The sequence below is a fragment of the Lacerta agilis genome, chromosome 9 (assembly GCF_009819535.1).
Source record: "Lacerta agilis isolate rLacAgi1 chromosome 9, rLacAgi1.pri, whole genome shotgun sequence".
Classification (NCBI taxonomy): domain Eukaryota; kingdom Metazoa; phylum Chordata; class Lepidosauria; order Squamata; family Lacertidae; genus Lacerta; species Lacerta agilis.
This window is the reverse complement of record NC_046320.1, coordinates 54,467,006-54,481,866: the sequence shown is the minus strand read 5'-3', so window position 1 is coordinate 54,481,866 and position 14,861 is coordinate 54,467,006. Positions and strand designations below refer to the sequence as shown.

Genomic DNA, 14,861 nt, shown 5'->3' with positions numbered 1-14,861 from the left:
TTGTGGCAGTCCTGATTGGTCTGATCTGTCCTCCTCCTAGATCTTGGAAAGGCTTCGTGATATTTTACAGACAGACTCGCTTGCAGAGATCCAAACCTGGTTATCAAAGGCAACTCTAAAAGGTAAGGAGAGAAAATGTGATAGTTGCACATGGCTGAAGTATCAACTGACTTTGGGTTGCATGCGGCAGACAGGAGAGCACACCTCTCTTTGTGTATCTATATGTATATAATCAGATTATCGTTCCCTTGGATAACAAACTATTGGATGAATGCCTACCAGTTTAGAAGCGCCAACCCCAAATAGGGTAGCAGTTTTTGCATACTTGAGGGATACTGAATATATAACAGAGGAGGTATCACTCTACCCAGCTGTCACAGCTAAGCCAGCTGTGACATGGCAGGAGGTTCTAAAGCTCCCACAATATAAAGGGATGTTTCAGGAGGGAAGGAAATGAACTGACACCTGCCCTACCCAATATACCTCTATATGGCCTTGGACAAGAAAATGACGCCACCCCCAGCCTACACCCATGCTTTATTTATGTATAGCATTTTATCCCACTCTTCAGCCAGAAAAGGTTTGCAGAGCAGCTGGTCTCTTGGAACAGCCTTGTACCACTTCTCTTCCCTCCTCTGTTTCAGCCTGATGCAATGGCTGCTGCCAGGTGACAGCTGATAGGACCACCCCAAATTAGATTATATTTAATTTTTACACATCTCCCACTGTTGTGATGATTTAACAACAAATGGGTTGGAAACCAAAGAAGGGGAAAGTGCTCTTGTGCTTGAAGCCTGCTTGTATGTTTCTCACAGGTGTTGTATTGTGTTATAAAGAACTTAAGAAATATTAAGGGGGGGACCTGAATGGAGAAAAACCTGGAATGCATTTTATTTACATTAGATGAAAGACGGTTTCATCATGGTTATACCCTTAAGATTAAGATCTTGGATATTTACAAGTCTTTATTCACAAAGCATGTTTAGTCTGTTGTGCACACACAGATATATACACAGCAGTGCCCATACCATCCTCTCCTATTTCTGGTAATGTTCTTCCTATGAAATAGGCTTGTGTTGACTTTCTCTGCCATCGAAAGAAAATGGGGAGTAGCCTTTCCATGCACACAGAAGACCCTGACATATCCATTATATTAATATTACTACCTGGTAATGTCATACCTATTTGAGTTGCAAAGCAACAAGATTTGGAACATAAGCTGCATTTATATTCCTGGTGTTTCAGAGAAGGAGTTTGTGTCCAATTTCATCCGTTCCGACGTGACCAGCCGAGATCTGCTGAATTATCAGAGAAAGGCACTGAAAGAAGCTGACGCAGAGGCTCTGAATTTACGAGATATGCTGAAAGCTGAAAGAGCACTTCAGAATAAACCTGCGAGTGAAGACAGCCGGCGCAGGTAAAACTGATAATACATTGCCCTAGGTATGGTGCTACGTGGAAAGCCGCCAGGTTGGTCATTTGCATTGTTTGCAGCATGGGCTGGGATTATTCACAACTAGCACTTTTTCTCACCATGGATGGTGATGTTGAGATCTTGTAATTTACACAAGTAAAGCAGGTTGAGAAAGAAAAGGAAAAATCTATGCCATTTCCAATCCACCACAAGGTAATTGGCCATTAATGAAAGCTACTGGCCAAAGCGTAACTTCTGACGAAACCAGCCTGTTTCACAAAGTTTTGGTTCTAACAGGAAATAATCCAAAAACTCCAGGTCATATCTTAAAAGCCAGTTGAGGATAATAAATCTTGGTGGGAACCATGCAGAATTGTGCATTTATCCAGGAAATCTGCTTTCTATTGCATTTCATTCAGTAGTAAAACTTTGAATGAGAGATACTGTCTCAGGCTACTACTGGCAGCACATATACTTTGGAACTCCCTTGCATTTGAGATCAGGCAGGCATTTTCACTGTATTCTTTTCAGCCCCTGCTTAAAACTTTTTTTTTTTTTTGCAAGTCAATCCAGACAAGTATAGATGGAATTTTAAAAATTTTTTTTTTACTGTTAATGTTACAACTGTGTTTATTGATCATTTTACTATTTCTTGTAAACTGCTTAGAGGTTTTACTATGATCAAGTGGCATTCAAATTTTGTTAACTGTAATAAATAATAAATGCTGGTTTATTTTTGCTCCTGGGGCCCTGAACTAAGCAACAGTCAGGGGAATAAAAAAAATGTTGAAAGCTGAAGCCACAAATTCCTGACTTAATAATTTCACTAAAATGAGAGAAGTGTGAGAGCAGGATCATTGTGTTGTCTTTCTGTTCAAATCCGGATTATCTGCACGTTGATTTTTCTCCTACCTCCACCATCCTAAAAAAAATTGTACTGTACCTCATACAATGTAGAATGCCTAATATTGTTCCAATTTTGTGGAATTTTCTTCCAGTTTATATTAGACAGGCCACCTCGTTGCTGAATACTTAAAATTTTAGCAGGCATTTAAAGTCATTTCTGATTATATAGCTTTTAACCAATATTTACCTTTTTGTCTTTACTGCGTTCACTGAGCACCACTTAAAAGCCATTGTAATTAAACAGTATATAAACTGTATAAAAAAACTAAGAAGTATCCTTTCTTTTTTAGGCTTACAAGCAGAGGAACAGTATCCAGTAAAGGTGAGAGGCTAGTTATGTGTTCTACATTTTTATCCAGAAAAATGAGACCATGCTTGCAAGAGACTGATCTCATATATATTTAAAATAAGTTGAGAGGAAGCCACATCATCTTGCCTCTTGATGTGCCATAGTGGCATAAATGAGGACAGCTCTGTCATTAGATGCATAGACAACAAAAACTGCAGTTCAAATGGCCTCGGTCCAGTATACCTGAAGGAGCATCTCCACCCCCATCGTTCTGCTTGGACACTGAGGTCCAGCGCCAAGGGCCTTCTGGTGGTTCCCTCCCTGCGAGAAGCCAAGTTACAGGGAACCAGACAGAGGGCCTTCTTGGTAGTGGCACCCACCCTGTGGAACGCCCTCCCACCAGATGTCAAAGGGAAAAACAACTACCAGACTTTTAGAAGACATATGAAGGCAGCCCTGTTTAGGGAAGCTTTTAATGTTTAACAGACTATTGTATTTTAATATTTTGTTCGAAGCCACCCAGAGTGGCTGGGGTATAAATAATAAATTATTATTATATTATTATCAGTGCATTAATGTAGCTTTGATTTTCACAATCTCTTTCAGACAGGGAGAGAAGTACACACACAAGAGAGAAAATCCGAATCCCAACTTCTGAGACTCTAGATCGTTCCCCCAGCAAACTCACAGTTCTTCAAAGTCACCCCCACAGTCCTGCAATACCCCAAAACAGCACCCAGTTTCTGTACAACAAGGTTTACTCTAAGCGACACAATACTGCTTCAAGAGGTGAGGCCCGATTTCAGAGCATCTGAAAATCAGCACAGTGCTTTTCTTGGAAGATAACATGTACAGTGAATCTCACACAATTTTTTCCCAAAGCTCTACAGTGTCATTTTTGTTCTTAGAAAAGGTCTAAATGGTGTGGCTATAAACTTTAAGAGTTTTACCTGCTAAACAGGTATATGTAAAGTTTAAACACACATACACACAAAATACTGAATGTTAGAACACTGGTGAACAAAATGCTAAATAAACATTTTGTTTTTAAGAGTGCATGTCATTGTGTCTTGGTAACTGATATGAAAAGATATTGTGGGCATTTTCATTATTTCCGAATACAAATGATAGAAGTGATCTATTTCTGCATAATCTTCAGAATTTTGAATATTCTTTAAAATTAATGCACTGCAGGTCAACATTCGAAAAAATAAGTCAACAGTTTACAACTTAGTACAGCTCCCCTGGGCTTCATTCAGGTCAGTAACGCTTTAAGTGGCTATAGTATAGTCATTCAGTAGCACTCCGATCTGCTGGATTTTAGTGGAGTTCATATCCATGTAGTTTGTTAGGACTGGGGTCAAGACAATTCATTAAGGGAGCCCCTTCTAGTTGGCTGTTCAGAGAGAATCTAGCTATTTACTCGGATCAGCGATATTAACCCAAAAGCCAGAATGAAAGGAAATGCAATGGGCTCTCTTTCTAACAGATTTCAAATGAGCATGCAGCATGTAGCCAAACTATGGAACTCACTGCCTCAGAAGGCAGCGATGGCCGCCATAACGCAGAACAGTGCTGATGGACTCCATTGTCAACATTCTGGCAATTCAGTTGCTGGGTGCTAAAAGGCACTTTTTAATACCCACAACCTAGGTTTCGAGTTGTGCCACCTACTAGACACATCACACCAGTGCTGAGGGACTTACCGGTATTAGCCACTAAGCCAGTTTTTAAGGTCTTGTTACTTACATAAAAGACACACCTGCTTACATACTTTCCCTTAATTTTTCAACCCAAGAAAGTTTTAATATTGTTGTTGTTAGCATTAAGTGGTATATAAATAATATCTTCCAATGTACTTGCCATGAAATCTATATTGTAATCCAAAGCACTATGCACAAATGATAGGTTTCTGCAGGTGCATGGATGGGGAGGGCAAAATTTCTCTTTCAGAAGCAGCTTGGGGTAAATCAAGGGGCTACAGTGAGATGAGGGCTGGAAAAGCCACAGGGCACATATGGAACACTATATATTGCCCTTTGGATACTGATGCACAGCCATCTGTTTATTTACCCTAGCATAAAGTTGCAGGAGGAAAAATAATGCTTATGCCCTCCAATTCCCCTTCCACCCAATACCCATGTGCACCTGCTCTTTTGCTGACTTGAGTTTCCCACCAAAAGAAGAACCAAAACAAGTCAGAGCACAGAAATGATAGTCAAGACTATTCTGGTGAGGTGGTCACATTTCATTGTACTATAATAGTGATATGGCCCATTTTCAAACTCTTTCCCCCAGACACTAACAGCTGAGTCTGCAGTCTTCAGGATCCTGTCTGTCTGGGGCTACGGAAAAGACTCACATACACAAATCTAAAGTCATAATAATTTAAATAGCCATACATCCATGTCAAACACTTCATAAAAGTGTGCAGACTGCAACCTAATATTCCCGGGCACATATTTATATAACTTGCTCTAGGGAGTTATTAAACATGCCATTGGAGATTTTGTTCCAAGTCATTAAAATGAAAAACCTGTACAATGTACAATAAACATTCAGTATGTTATGGGAACTGCACAGTCAACTATTTTCTTAAAAGGTAGTTAATGCAATAGAGAGACAGCAAATAAAATAGACAGTTTTAAAAACAGATCAGAGCAAGATTTAGTGGTTACCAGGGCCAAACAACAAGAGCAGTCTGTTGTGAACATGATGCAGATGCCATTAGCAAGGCAGAGAAAGTTATGTGGGTTAGCTGGTGGTATTCTCTTACTGAAAAGATACACAAATTATATGAGATGTGCAGCACATAGTAACACCCCCACAAACATTTAGTGCAATGCTTTTTATGAGAAGAACAAGTGTGGTAATGAAAACAATGTTAGATTTGGGCTCAAATCCCTACTCAGTCATGAAGCTTGAAAGGTGAATTGGCCAGGCTGGCTGGGGCTGATGGGAGTTGTATTCAATCATCTGGAGGGCACCACGTTGGGGAAGGCTACTGGAAGCCACTCATTTACTCTAAGCCTAATTTAACCTGCCACTTCATTCTTAAAATGCGTTGCTAGATAACTGAAATGATTCAGCTGGCCCTGGAAGTTCACCCTTAGCAGCTCTGTTACATCAGCCTCTCCTTACAGAAATACAAAGAGGAAAAGTATTTCAGTGCATATGTGCATACGCTATTTATAACATGAAGACTACAGACACAAACAGGACTGTACATATCATGATCTGCTTTGTTTTTTTAATGGGACAAAATTAGTAACATAAAATGCATTAATGAAAGTCTTATAGCCTAAATATCCTAACAGAAAATTGAGAGTGATGGCTAAATGAATGCCTCAGAAGACAGGAATTAAATTTGAATGGAAAACTGGGTTGAAACTAGCAAAGTTATGTATTTAATACAAAACTCTGTATTCAAGGATGGGGAAATCAGATACACAGGTATTAATGCGGAACAAGTGATTTGGCAGTAGTACTTGTGAAAACAATCTTGGCATGGTCAATAAAAAGCAGAGGTGCTACTCAAACTTAAAAGCTCCCCCTTCTGGCAAATATTAAATAAAAATAGTAAAAAGAAAAATATATATCAGCTTCCTTGGGAAACAAAGTTTCTTTAAACGCCCTTTAGCATGCTAAAAAGCTACCAAAAATCAAATATTTTCTGAGTAGTAGAAGTCCAGATCTGGCAAATAAAATTAGTGCTTGATAATAACAGATAAGCTGTGCAGCACTCCATAAACAACTGTACACTGCAAGGACAGCAAACCATTCCTGTGTATTCATTCAGCTTCCATCCATTGCCATCTTTGGATATTAAATATTCAAATTAAATTAACACCCAGGGGCGCTTATTCGCTATCTGAGATTTCACCTTGTACCATTTCTGACTTTTGCCGCTTGCACACGGTGGCTTCGGTTGTCTCATTTAGTGGTTTGGCTCCTTTCCGTTGTGGCAAAACGGTGAAAAATGCTTCCTCCCAGTCTCTCTTTTCCAAGAATGCAAGGATGATTTCAAACACTGCAGCAAAAAGATCACATGTCCTTTAAAAATAACGGAAGTGTCTGACAGAATCAGAAATTTATTGAAGTTATGAAACTAAATTTAATTATAACCTCTGCAGCAACAATAAAGGTAGTTAATCATACACAGGAAGATTCAACAAGCAAAGCTTTCACACCTGCCAATACTATATAGCATTTTCAGCCACACACGTAGTCAGCATCTGTTTGCTGTGTAGGAAGCAATTACCAAGTTTCCCCTAGTATTTCTTGTTTAATTGTCTAATGGTCTATTTATGGGAGTGGCAATTAACATCCATCAGTTGAGACATAATAACTGGGGGAGGGGAGTGGTGTGCATTGTATGCTTAGTTTCTTAGACTTTCAAGTGTTATCATTACTGCTGAAATCCAGTGGACGTGAAGTTGAAAAATAAAAGCTAGCTTCTGGTTCTGAAAAGTTGGCTTGCTATCAAATAGTCAGCATATGTGGCAAGTAATGGTACTGATCTCTGACATTTATGAAAAACATCCCTACTAGTAAATTTGGAAACATCTAATAATTAGTGGAAATTAAAAAGAAAAAGAAGCATACAGCTCACTTTATGTATTTTCAAACTGACTGTAATAAACATGAGTGGGGCAGCGTGGAACCGTTTTAGAACTCTGAAAAATCAGAGCCTTAAAACGTGGGGAGCCTCCACAAGTACTGAAGGCTCCCCACTGCACTGTCCACATGTGAAGGGTGATGACAACAAAGAGTAAGAGCTAGTGTGCTCATCCCCACTGCCTGCTGCCACGTTTACTATATACAGCTTCAGAATCCTTCAAGAGGTCTAGAGTACTACAAAGCCATCACACACAGGTGAATTACTGTTTTCTCTCACTCACTGCTATCAAAATAGTATTACTACTACTACTACTACTATCACTATTATTATCTACTGAATCACAACATGTGGATGCTAAGTAAAAAAGACATCTGACATAATGAGATAGCAGATGACAATGATCCTCAGATCAATGCCACAAACAAAGTATAGACAAAAATCAGCAAGGTCCATATTTAAACCATCAGCTTTTAAAAGAAGAAGGTGAACAAAGGAAAGTGTCATGCATGATAATATTTGACTATATATATATATACACATGTGCTTATTCTTCAATGTTTCATTTTTTGTTTACTTTCATTCTTACCATGATTGACTGCCAGAACTTTCCGACTGTTCATTTTCACAAAGATCCCTAGTGGAAGTTGTGCATGACTTATGCCTTCTTCTTGTGCTCTTTTGTATGTAATGCCCTGTAAGAAAAGAAGAAAAAGTAATTAATTCTGATTATCAGATCTGTACATTGTGAGAGTTTCACAGAATGTTAAAAGTTTTTTTCTTATATATATATATGTATAGCTGTGGGTACACAGAAGAAGTCATATGGCACAACTAAAAAAAGTTCCATACTGCTTATATATAGTTTGTTTCAAATTAGTAAAATGTTTTGCAACTTTATCCTAAGAGGCTTTACTGTTTGTCCCTTATGTGTGTTCGAACAAATAACTTGATGCAATTCATACTCAAGCAGGCAAATACAGCTCATTTACAAGCTGGACTTTTCAAGACACCTGCAGGTCAGAGGCTGCACAAAAATACTGGAAAATAAGCAAGTATTTCCCTGAAAATATTCTGTGTGCTTTAGTTGCATGCCACCTTCTTATCGATGAGAAGACCCACTAAGAAGCACTCAGATTTCTAAAGGAAGAACAAGATGATTAAGTGGTTGGTATGTTTACTGTTATCACCCAACTGCTTGCTCTATTTGTATATTCTAAATATTTTCACAAGCTTATGTTCAGCATCTCTATTTGTTACAAACACTTGGATATGCTACTTGGGAGTCTATTCTTAGTTACTACCATTACTACATCAAATATGATTAAAATAACAATCACAGAGAATGATCTGTTAATATCAGCAGCAACCACAGAAATGCTGCTGATGTGGGCATTTGCTGTAGCTGTTTTAGGGATCATACTGCAGCATGGGCCGCAAATACCAAATTGTAAATTTCATGTACAGAATGATGATGGATGGGGTGGGGGGTGGGGCGGAACGGAAGCCAACCTGAAAACTCAGTATTCCTTCAAATTTGTTTCATGAGTCCTGGTGCAGGGTGAATAAATGCACTGTAAGCGCCTCACATCATACTTGATCAGAGAACAGTGTGGCTTTTTAACCCCTCTGCTTTTCCAGTACATCCCTCATGCACAGAAAGATTTCTTTGGCAAGTGAAGTATGATGTCTTCCCTTCACATCTTTCCCACAACTGTGGGGCAGTAGATAGGGGTCTGTCTTTCTTAGTTTATTTGCCTTTAGTTTGACCTCTCTGTCTTTCCAAATATAAATTGTTGGCACAAAGAATTTGCATTCCAAATGCTCAGTCTGATGTGACTGGCTACTGAAGGAGGCAAAAATGCGCAGAAGCAACCACCAATTCTAAAATAGCAAAGCCAAAAGGGGGGCTTTTAACAGAATGTTTGCTGCTCAGTTTCAAAGCATTCAATGAGGAAGTAACTCAAGAATGAAAAATCCACTACTTTAGTAGATGTTGCCAGGTGCCCAGAAAAGTAGCAACCTGCGTTTCACATTGTAACACAAAGCAGCAGCTTAAAATAATCATGTCCCATAGCATTCTATGCACATTAACTGAGTTCAACGGGACTTATTTCCAAGTAAACATACACAGGATTCCACACATTAGTTCTCTACCTTGTGATGATTGTGATCCACAAGGCCTCCAATGACATAGGCCTTGGACTCATCTAGTTCATTCAGGACTTCAGGAGAGTCCGATGTAAGGTACACAAGGTCTTCTTTCTTCATCAGTTCACTATAATGTTCTGATTTAATGTGGATATCCTTCAAGATACAAATACACAAAAATGTATTAAGTAAATACTCTAAATATTCAAGGACTTTCTCAGAGAACCAGTCAAAGTGGTAGACACAGTTACAAAAAGCAGCTACATTTGAGACTGTTTCTTCTACATGTGCTATAATATGGTGGGTGTGATTTTAACAATGTCACTGGCTCTACTTAGAAGACGATGAGATTTTTACTTCCACCTCCAAGGCAGAAGGAAGTCAATCAGTCTGTCTCAAGAGAACCTGCCCAACATTATATCTTGAGCAGATCCTCTGAATCAAACTACTTTCTTGTCAAGAAACATGTCCCAATCAGCCTGGATACAGAGCAGAAAAACTTGGTTCATGACTGGCCTCCAAAACAGCAGAATTTTTAAAACTGCAATTGAAAAAGCTGCAACAAGGTCCTTTTGTACATATGCTCATTCACTTCGGAATTGCAATACTGTTCTCTTCTTCAAATTTATCAATCTTCACTTATAATCCAGAAACCCAGACATAAACAAAGCAGCCTTCTCACTCAAACTACCAGTTCATAACCGACTGAACAGAAAATCGTCAGACAAGAAAGGAGGAATTAAAAGAGTTCACATACACAATCTAATAAGATAGAAATGATGTGGTTGAGAATTCCCACCTCATGTGTTTCCTAAGCTAGTAGTGATGTGGTTGCAGCTGCCAGACTGGTGACTGGGAGCAGCTGTCCATGGGCCTTCTGGCCAGTTCCATGGGCCTTCTGGCAGTTCCCTCACTGCAAGAAGTGAAGTTACAGGGAACCAGGCAGAGGCCCTTCTCAGTAGTGGCACCCGCCCTGTAGAAGGCCCTCCCATCAGATGCCAAAGAGATAAACAATTATACAACTTTCCGAAGACATATGAAGGCAGCCTGTATCAGCAAGTTTTTAATGTCTGGTGTTTCACTGTGGTTTTTATATTCTGTTGCAAGCCTCCCAGAGCGGTTGGGGCATTCATTTAAACACACAAACAAGACGAAAAAGCGTTCACAACAAAAGTTAAGCAAATCTGAAATTGCTAGTACCTTCCAGTTTACCCATCCTTTGTCAGTTTCATTCATGTTGTGCTTTAGCTGGCCTCCATGGCTAGTCAAGTAAAACTTTGGAAGACAAAAAGGCAAAAGAAGTGTATAATGTTGACTGCTAATATCTAACTTCTAATTAGGTAATCCTCTGTCCCTAACAATACAAGCATATATTGTTTTAGAAGGTGTTCAAATGGTTTTTGATTATTTTAGCTTTATTAGTTTGAGTAAAACTCAAAAGAGGATTTAACAAAACAGGATTTTGCCCAAAATGTTCCACAGAAAAACAATCACACAAGTACTCTAAAATATTAACTGCATGGAAAAGATTATACTGTTTTTAGGCATACACAGGTATTTGCACTGTCATCTTAATAATATATTGAAATGCAAATCTGACAAAAATACTGTCAAATTATGTCTGTTTGCTATTAAAGAATATTTTTTCATTTTTGGAAGGAGTGGCCTTTCACATTTCATGTATATAACTAACTGGTCCGAACACAAAAATCAGAAAATAGTTTACAACAACATACCTGTACAGGATGGAGTGCTTTGCGATTTTCTGCATAACATCTCTGAATTTGCTTGTGAAGTTTCTTGACATCCTGTATACAACACAATTTGTTTTTATATTGTCCTTCAGAGAAAGCACCACAAAATGCTTTAACCAAGAGATTCAGAGACGCTAAAGAGAGAGAAAGGAAACTTTTAACTGACAAAAAGTTATTTCTGAATAGAACATTTATTTTTGGAAAAGAAATATTAAGTCACTATAAAAAATAACATTGCAATTAAATTTTTTTTTCAAAGATCTCACATATTCACTATTTTACTTTACTTAAAGTTCATCATGTTGAAAAGAAAAATTAATACTAATTTACAAACAAATTAAAACTGAAAAGGAAATATCTAAGTTGCAATTCTATGGGTGCTTATTTGAGAGCAAGCCCCTCTGATATCAGTGGAACTTTCTTATGATTAAGTGTGTACAGAGTAATCTTAGTCTAACCACTGTAATAATTAACAGTGATGCACAATTCCTTCTAGAAGTAGAAGGAATTTCTTCACCATGTGCTTTCAACTGCAATTCATTATTAAGTACAGAAGAACAAACATTTTTATTCTTAGAATTAGTAATCTAAAATAGTATTTAGGAAAGTGAGATGCAAATGTCTCCAAGCCTATTGGACATCAGTGGTGCTCACTAAATACCAGTACTAGTGTTACATACTACCCACTGTTGTAAAACAGAAACATACAGTAGTTTCAATCTCAATAGCCTTATTTTACTAACATATCTGTATGTCCCTACAGCCCTACACCAGAGCTTTCCAAACTTTTTATGTTGGTGACACGCCTTTTAGAAATGCATCATTTCGTGACACAGTAATTCAGTTTTACTAGGAAACCAGAGATTAAACTAACCCCTTTCTAGCCATGGGAGGAGTGCAAAGAGTGTTCCCGTGACACACCTACACACTACATCCAACACACTAACATGTGTCAACACAGAGTTTGGAGAGCTCTGGCCTAACTATTATAGGCATACCCTTAATAACCAAACAAAAGCACCCTAAATAACTTGCTTCTGAAAAGTATAACTTTCATTTACCTTTAGCTCCATTAAATTGTCAAAACTGCAATCTATAATAAGGCGAAGGGTACTAGGAGCAACATCTCTACGCAAACGTTTCCTGAAACTTCCATCGTTGCTAGATTCCAACTGAGACTGGCGCTCTTGTTTTCTCTTCAGGCGTTTTTCTTTACGTTTCTGTCTGAAAGATTGCAATTCGCAAACACCCAAGTGTCATGGTATTAATTATACAATGATTCTGCACACATATGCAATATAAAGAGATGGTAAAAAGGTAAAGGGATCCCTGACTGTTAGGTCCAATCGCGGAAAACTCTAGGGTTGCGGTGCTCATCTCGCTCTATAGGCCAAGGGAACCAGCGTACAGCTTCCGGGTTATGTGGCCAGCATGACTAAGCCGCTTCTAGCGAACCAGAGCAGCACACGGAAACGCTGTTTACCTTCCTGCCGGAGTGGTACCTATTTATCTACTTGAACTTGACGTGCTTTCGAACTGCTAGGTTGGCAGGAGCTGGGACTGAGCAACAGGAGCTCACCCCGTTGCAGGGATTCGAACCGCCGACCTTCTGATCGGCAAGCCCTAGGCTCTGTGGTTTAGTTAAGCACTCTAGCTCACCCATCTTGTCTCAAGAGGCTTTTAGCACTAGGGTACAAACACTTTTATACAGTCTTTCTCTTCAAGTGTTTTGTGTTTTGACCTGCAGTGCTCTGGTCTTTCTGACTTGCTGTCTTGTGCCCCTGCACTCGCAATGCCTAGTTCTATATACACACCTTTTCTTTAAATGTTCATCAATTTCATCACCTTCATCCCAGGGAAAAGATTTGCTGTTATCCTTTTGCAAGACAAATAATAGCTTTACTCTTAGTCATTCATAAGCAACTGTCTATAAAAAATGATTTTCAGAGAAAGAAACTGCTCAAGGAGAAACAGTTATCAAAGCAGAAGTACAACTGAACCTATTATTCCTTCCAGTGTCTTGTCTGGGACAAAACAAAACCTTCACACAAACTGCAGCACAGAAAAAAAATGGAAGAGGGATTTGAAGAGAATGTTGGTTAAAGCTCAAGAACTCCATTGCAACTGTTAGCCATGTTGTGGGATAGAAATGCCAAGGTCAAGAAGAATAAATGCACAATTTCCTTCTTCCATATCTGAATGATGGAAGGCATGAAAAACTAAAACATGATACACATATTAAATCATATGTGAAATGTATTAGATTCCCATGTCTCATTTATTCTAATCAGGTGATTATATCAAATGCCTAGTGTAATGTCAAACAAATATACTCATAGATTTTGCTGTAGTTTCTAAGATGGTTTTTAATCATGCAATCCTGCATTTAAATAAATGTTGGTTTTCCCTAACACATTTTTTTCACTTCTCCCCACAGTAATGGGAATAAAAGAAAGGGCATGAGAGAAAGAAGTCCACTTCTGATCTTTTCTTTTATATAAATTGGGGATAGAGAGAAGAATATAACTTGAACCTGCTCAGTTATTAACCCATGCTTGTAGCAAGAAGTAACCCATACTTGCGCAAGTTTCTTTGTTCTTCCCACTGTTTCTGTTTCATTAGCTTCTTTCTTTGCCTCTTTGACATAGCTTCAATATTCTCCATCTTTTCCAGTAATTCATTTCCCATTTGTTCAAGGTTGCACTTCCCATCTCCTTTTACATCAGTAACCTTGGATGCCACAAGGTTTTCTGGTAGCATTCCTGATGTCATGAGATTTCTAATTATCTTACTTTTCTTTTTTTCCTGAAGATGCTACAAATGTTGGAATCAATATATTGTACAACTTCTGCCTCCAATACTGTGGATAAAATAGAAGATTTAATATTATTTTTAAAGTATGCATAGAAATCTTTGTTGGAACTATAACCCCAGGCAATTAATCTCAGAGAAACTTACAAGACTAGGAATGTAACACATTGTTTCCAACCTATTTTCCTATTATGCTGTAAATGAACCAACATGGAGGATAACAAGAAAACAAAAAAGCCACCAGTATATTTCTAAAATCAGTATGCTTTAATGTCAAATCAGTGGTTATGAACAAAGGATAAACACGTTTAAGGCACGAGACGAACAATTTTGTCACCTCAAATAAGCCATACGATGGGCAGACGTCCTAAATTGGCAAGAAGCTTAAGGAAGTATGTTCAGTTTGTGAAATTAAAAGCCTTGAGGAGGCTTACTGAAGACGGACATAATTCGCTGCGGAAGAAGCTTCCCTTCAGCCAAGTCTGCTTCCTCTTGTACTCTTGAAGCTGCGGCCTCTGGCCTTTTAATTTTTATTTTTACGAGAGCTTCAACCCATTTGTAGCCTCTTAAGACACTTGGAGCTGCTTTTGCTGCGACAGACTAAACGCGGCTAAGCCGTCTCTGCATTCACTTATTATTATTACTACTGTTTAAAGAGAGAGAGAGAAAAGCGCAAGCGTTTTAAAGGGGGGGGGGTGTCCGTTATCAACAGCTTTCCCTTCGCTACCAATCGCCGCCCTGAGGCGGGTGGGGAGGGAGGGAGGGAGGGAGGAAGGAAGGAAGGAAGGAGCGGGGAGAAATACCAAGAAACAGGAAAGTAAAGTACAGCACCTGCCTGTACCCGCGCGAGCCAACCCGCAGCAACCGCCACCAAGAAACGCCGTGGGCCGCGCGCTGCCAGCCGTCTCCTCACGGGCT

The 14,861-nt window shown here is 38.9% G+C and overlaps 2 protein-coding genes across 10 annotated transcripts in view; one reads left to right on the top strand and one right to left on the bottom strand.

The window, feature by feature from the left end:
* The window catches only part of C9H4orf17 (chromosome 9 C4orf17 homolog), a 164,441-nt gene extending 155,984 nt beyond the window's left edge, over window positions 1–8,457 (top strand). For 5 of the 8 annotated variants that reach the window (XM_033160464.1, XM_033160465.1, XM_033160466.1 and 2 more), the window contains exons 6-9: window positions 41–122; window positions 1,246–1,417; window positions 2,611–2,642; window positions 3,216–3,521. In XM_033160464.1, the coding sequence (XP_033016355.1) occupies window positions 41–122; window positions 1,246–1,417; window positions 2,611–2,642; window positions 3,216–3,424 (495 nt within the window). In that variant the 3' untranslated portion in view covers window positions 3,425–3,521. Of the gene's footprint in view, window positions 1–40; window positions 123–1,245; window positions 1,418–2,610; window positions 2,643–3,215; window positions 3,522–3,803; window positions 3,869–4,907; window positions 5,170–8,200; window positions 8,252–8,314 lie in introns of those variants that run through there. The other 3 variants (XM_033160467.1, XM_033160468.1, XM_033160469.1) reach the window with 3 other exon arrangements.
* On the bottom strand, window positions 4,843–14,861 carry TRMT10A (tRNA methyltransferase 10A). 2 transcript variants are annotated; one of them, XM_033160471.1, is made up of 9 exons: window positions 14,775–14,861; window positions 13,711–13,992; window positions 12,194–12,356; window positions 11,115–11,186; window positions 10,579–10,653; window positions 9,385–9,534; window positions 7,817–7,922; window positions 6,493–6,639; window positions 4,843–4,954 (listed from the first exon to the last, which is right to left on the bottom strand). In XM_033160471.1, exons 2-9 carry the CDS (start codon window positions 13,902–13,904, stop codon window positions 4,911–4,913), a joined length of 951 nt encoding a protein of 316 aa, XP_033016362.1. In that variant the 5' UTR covers window positions 13,905–13,992; window positions 14,775–14,861; the 3' UTR covers window positions 4,843–4,910. The 2 variants fall into 2 exon arrangements, with proteins under 2 accessions (XP_033016362.1, XP_033016363.1); XM_033160472.1 differs by lacking the exon at window positions 4,843–4,954 and having other exon boundaries at window positions 5,829–6,639; window positions 14,775–14,860.

What these genes read in the sequence shown, in the direction of transcription:
- TRMT10A (XM_033160471.1), bottom strand. Translation starts at nt 13,904, where the DNA reads ATGACATCAGGAATGCTACCAGAAAACCTTGTGGCATCCAAGGTTACT. An exon ending in AAGCACTCCATCCTGTACAG is followed by an intron (nt 10,654 to 11,114) that starts GTATGTTGTTGT and finishes TGTCTTCCAAAG; the next exon opens with TTTTACTTGACTAGCCATGG. An exon ending in AAGGATGGGTAAACTGGAAG is followed by an intron (nt 9,535 to 10,578) that starts GTACTAGCAATT and finishes TGTATCTTGAAG; the next exon opens with GATATCCACATTAAATCAGA.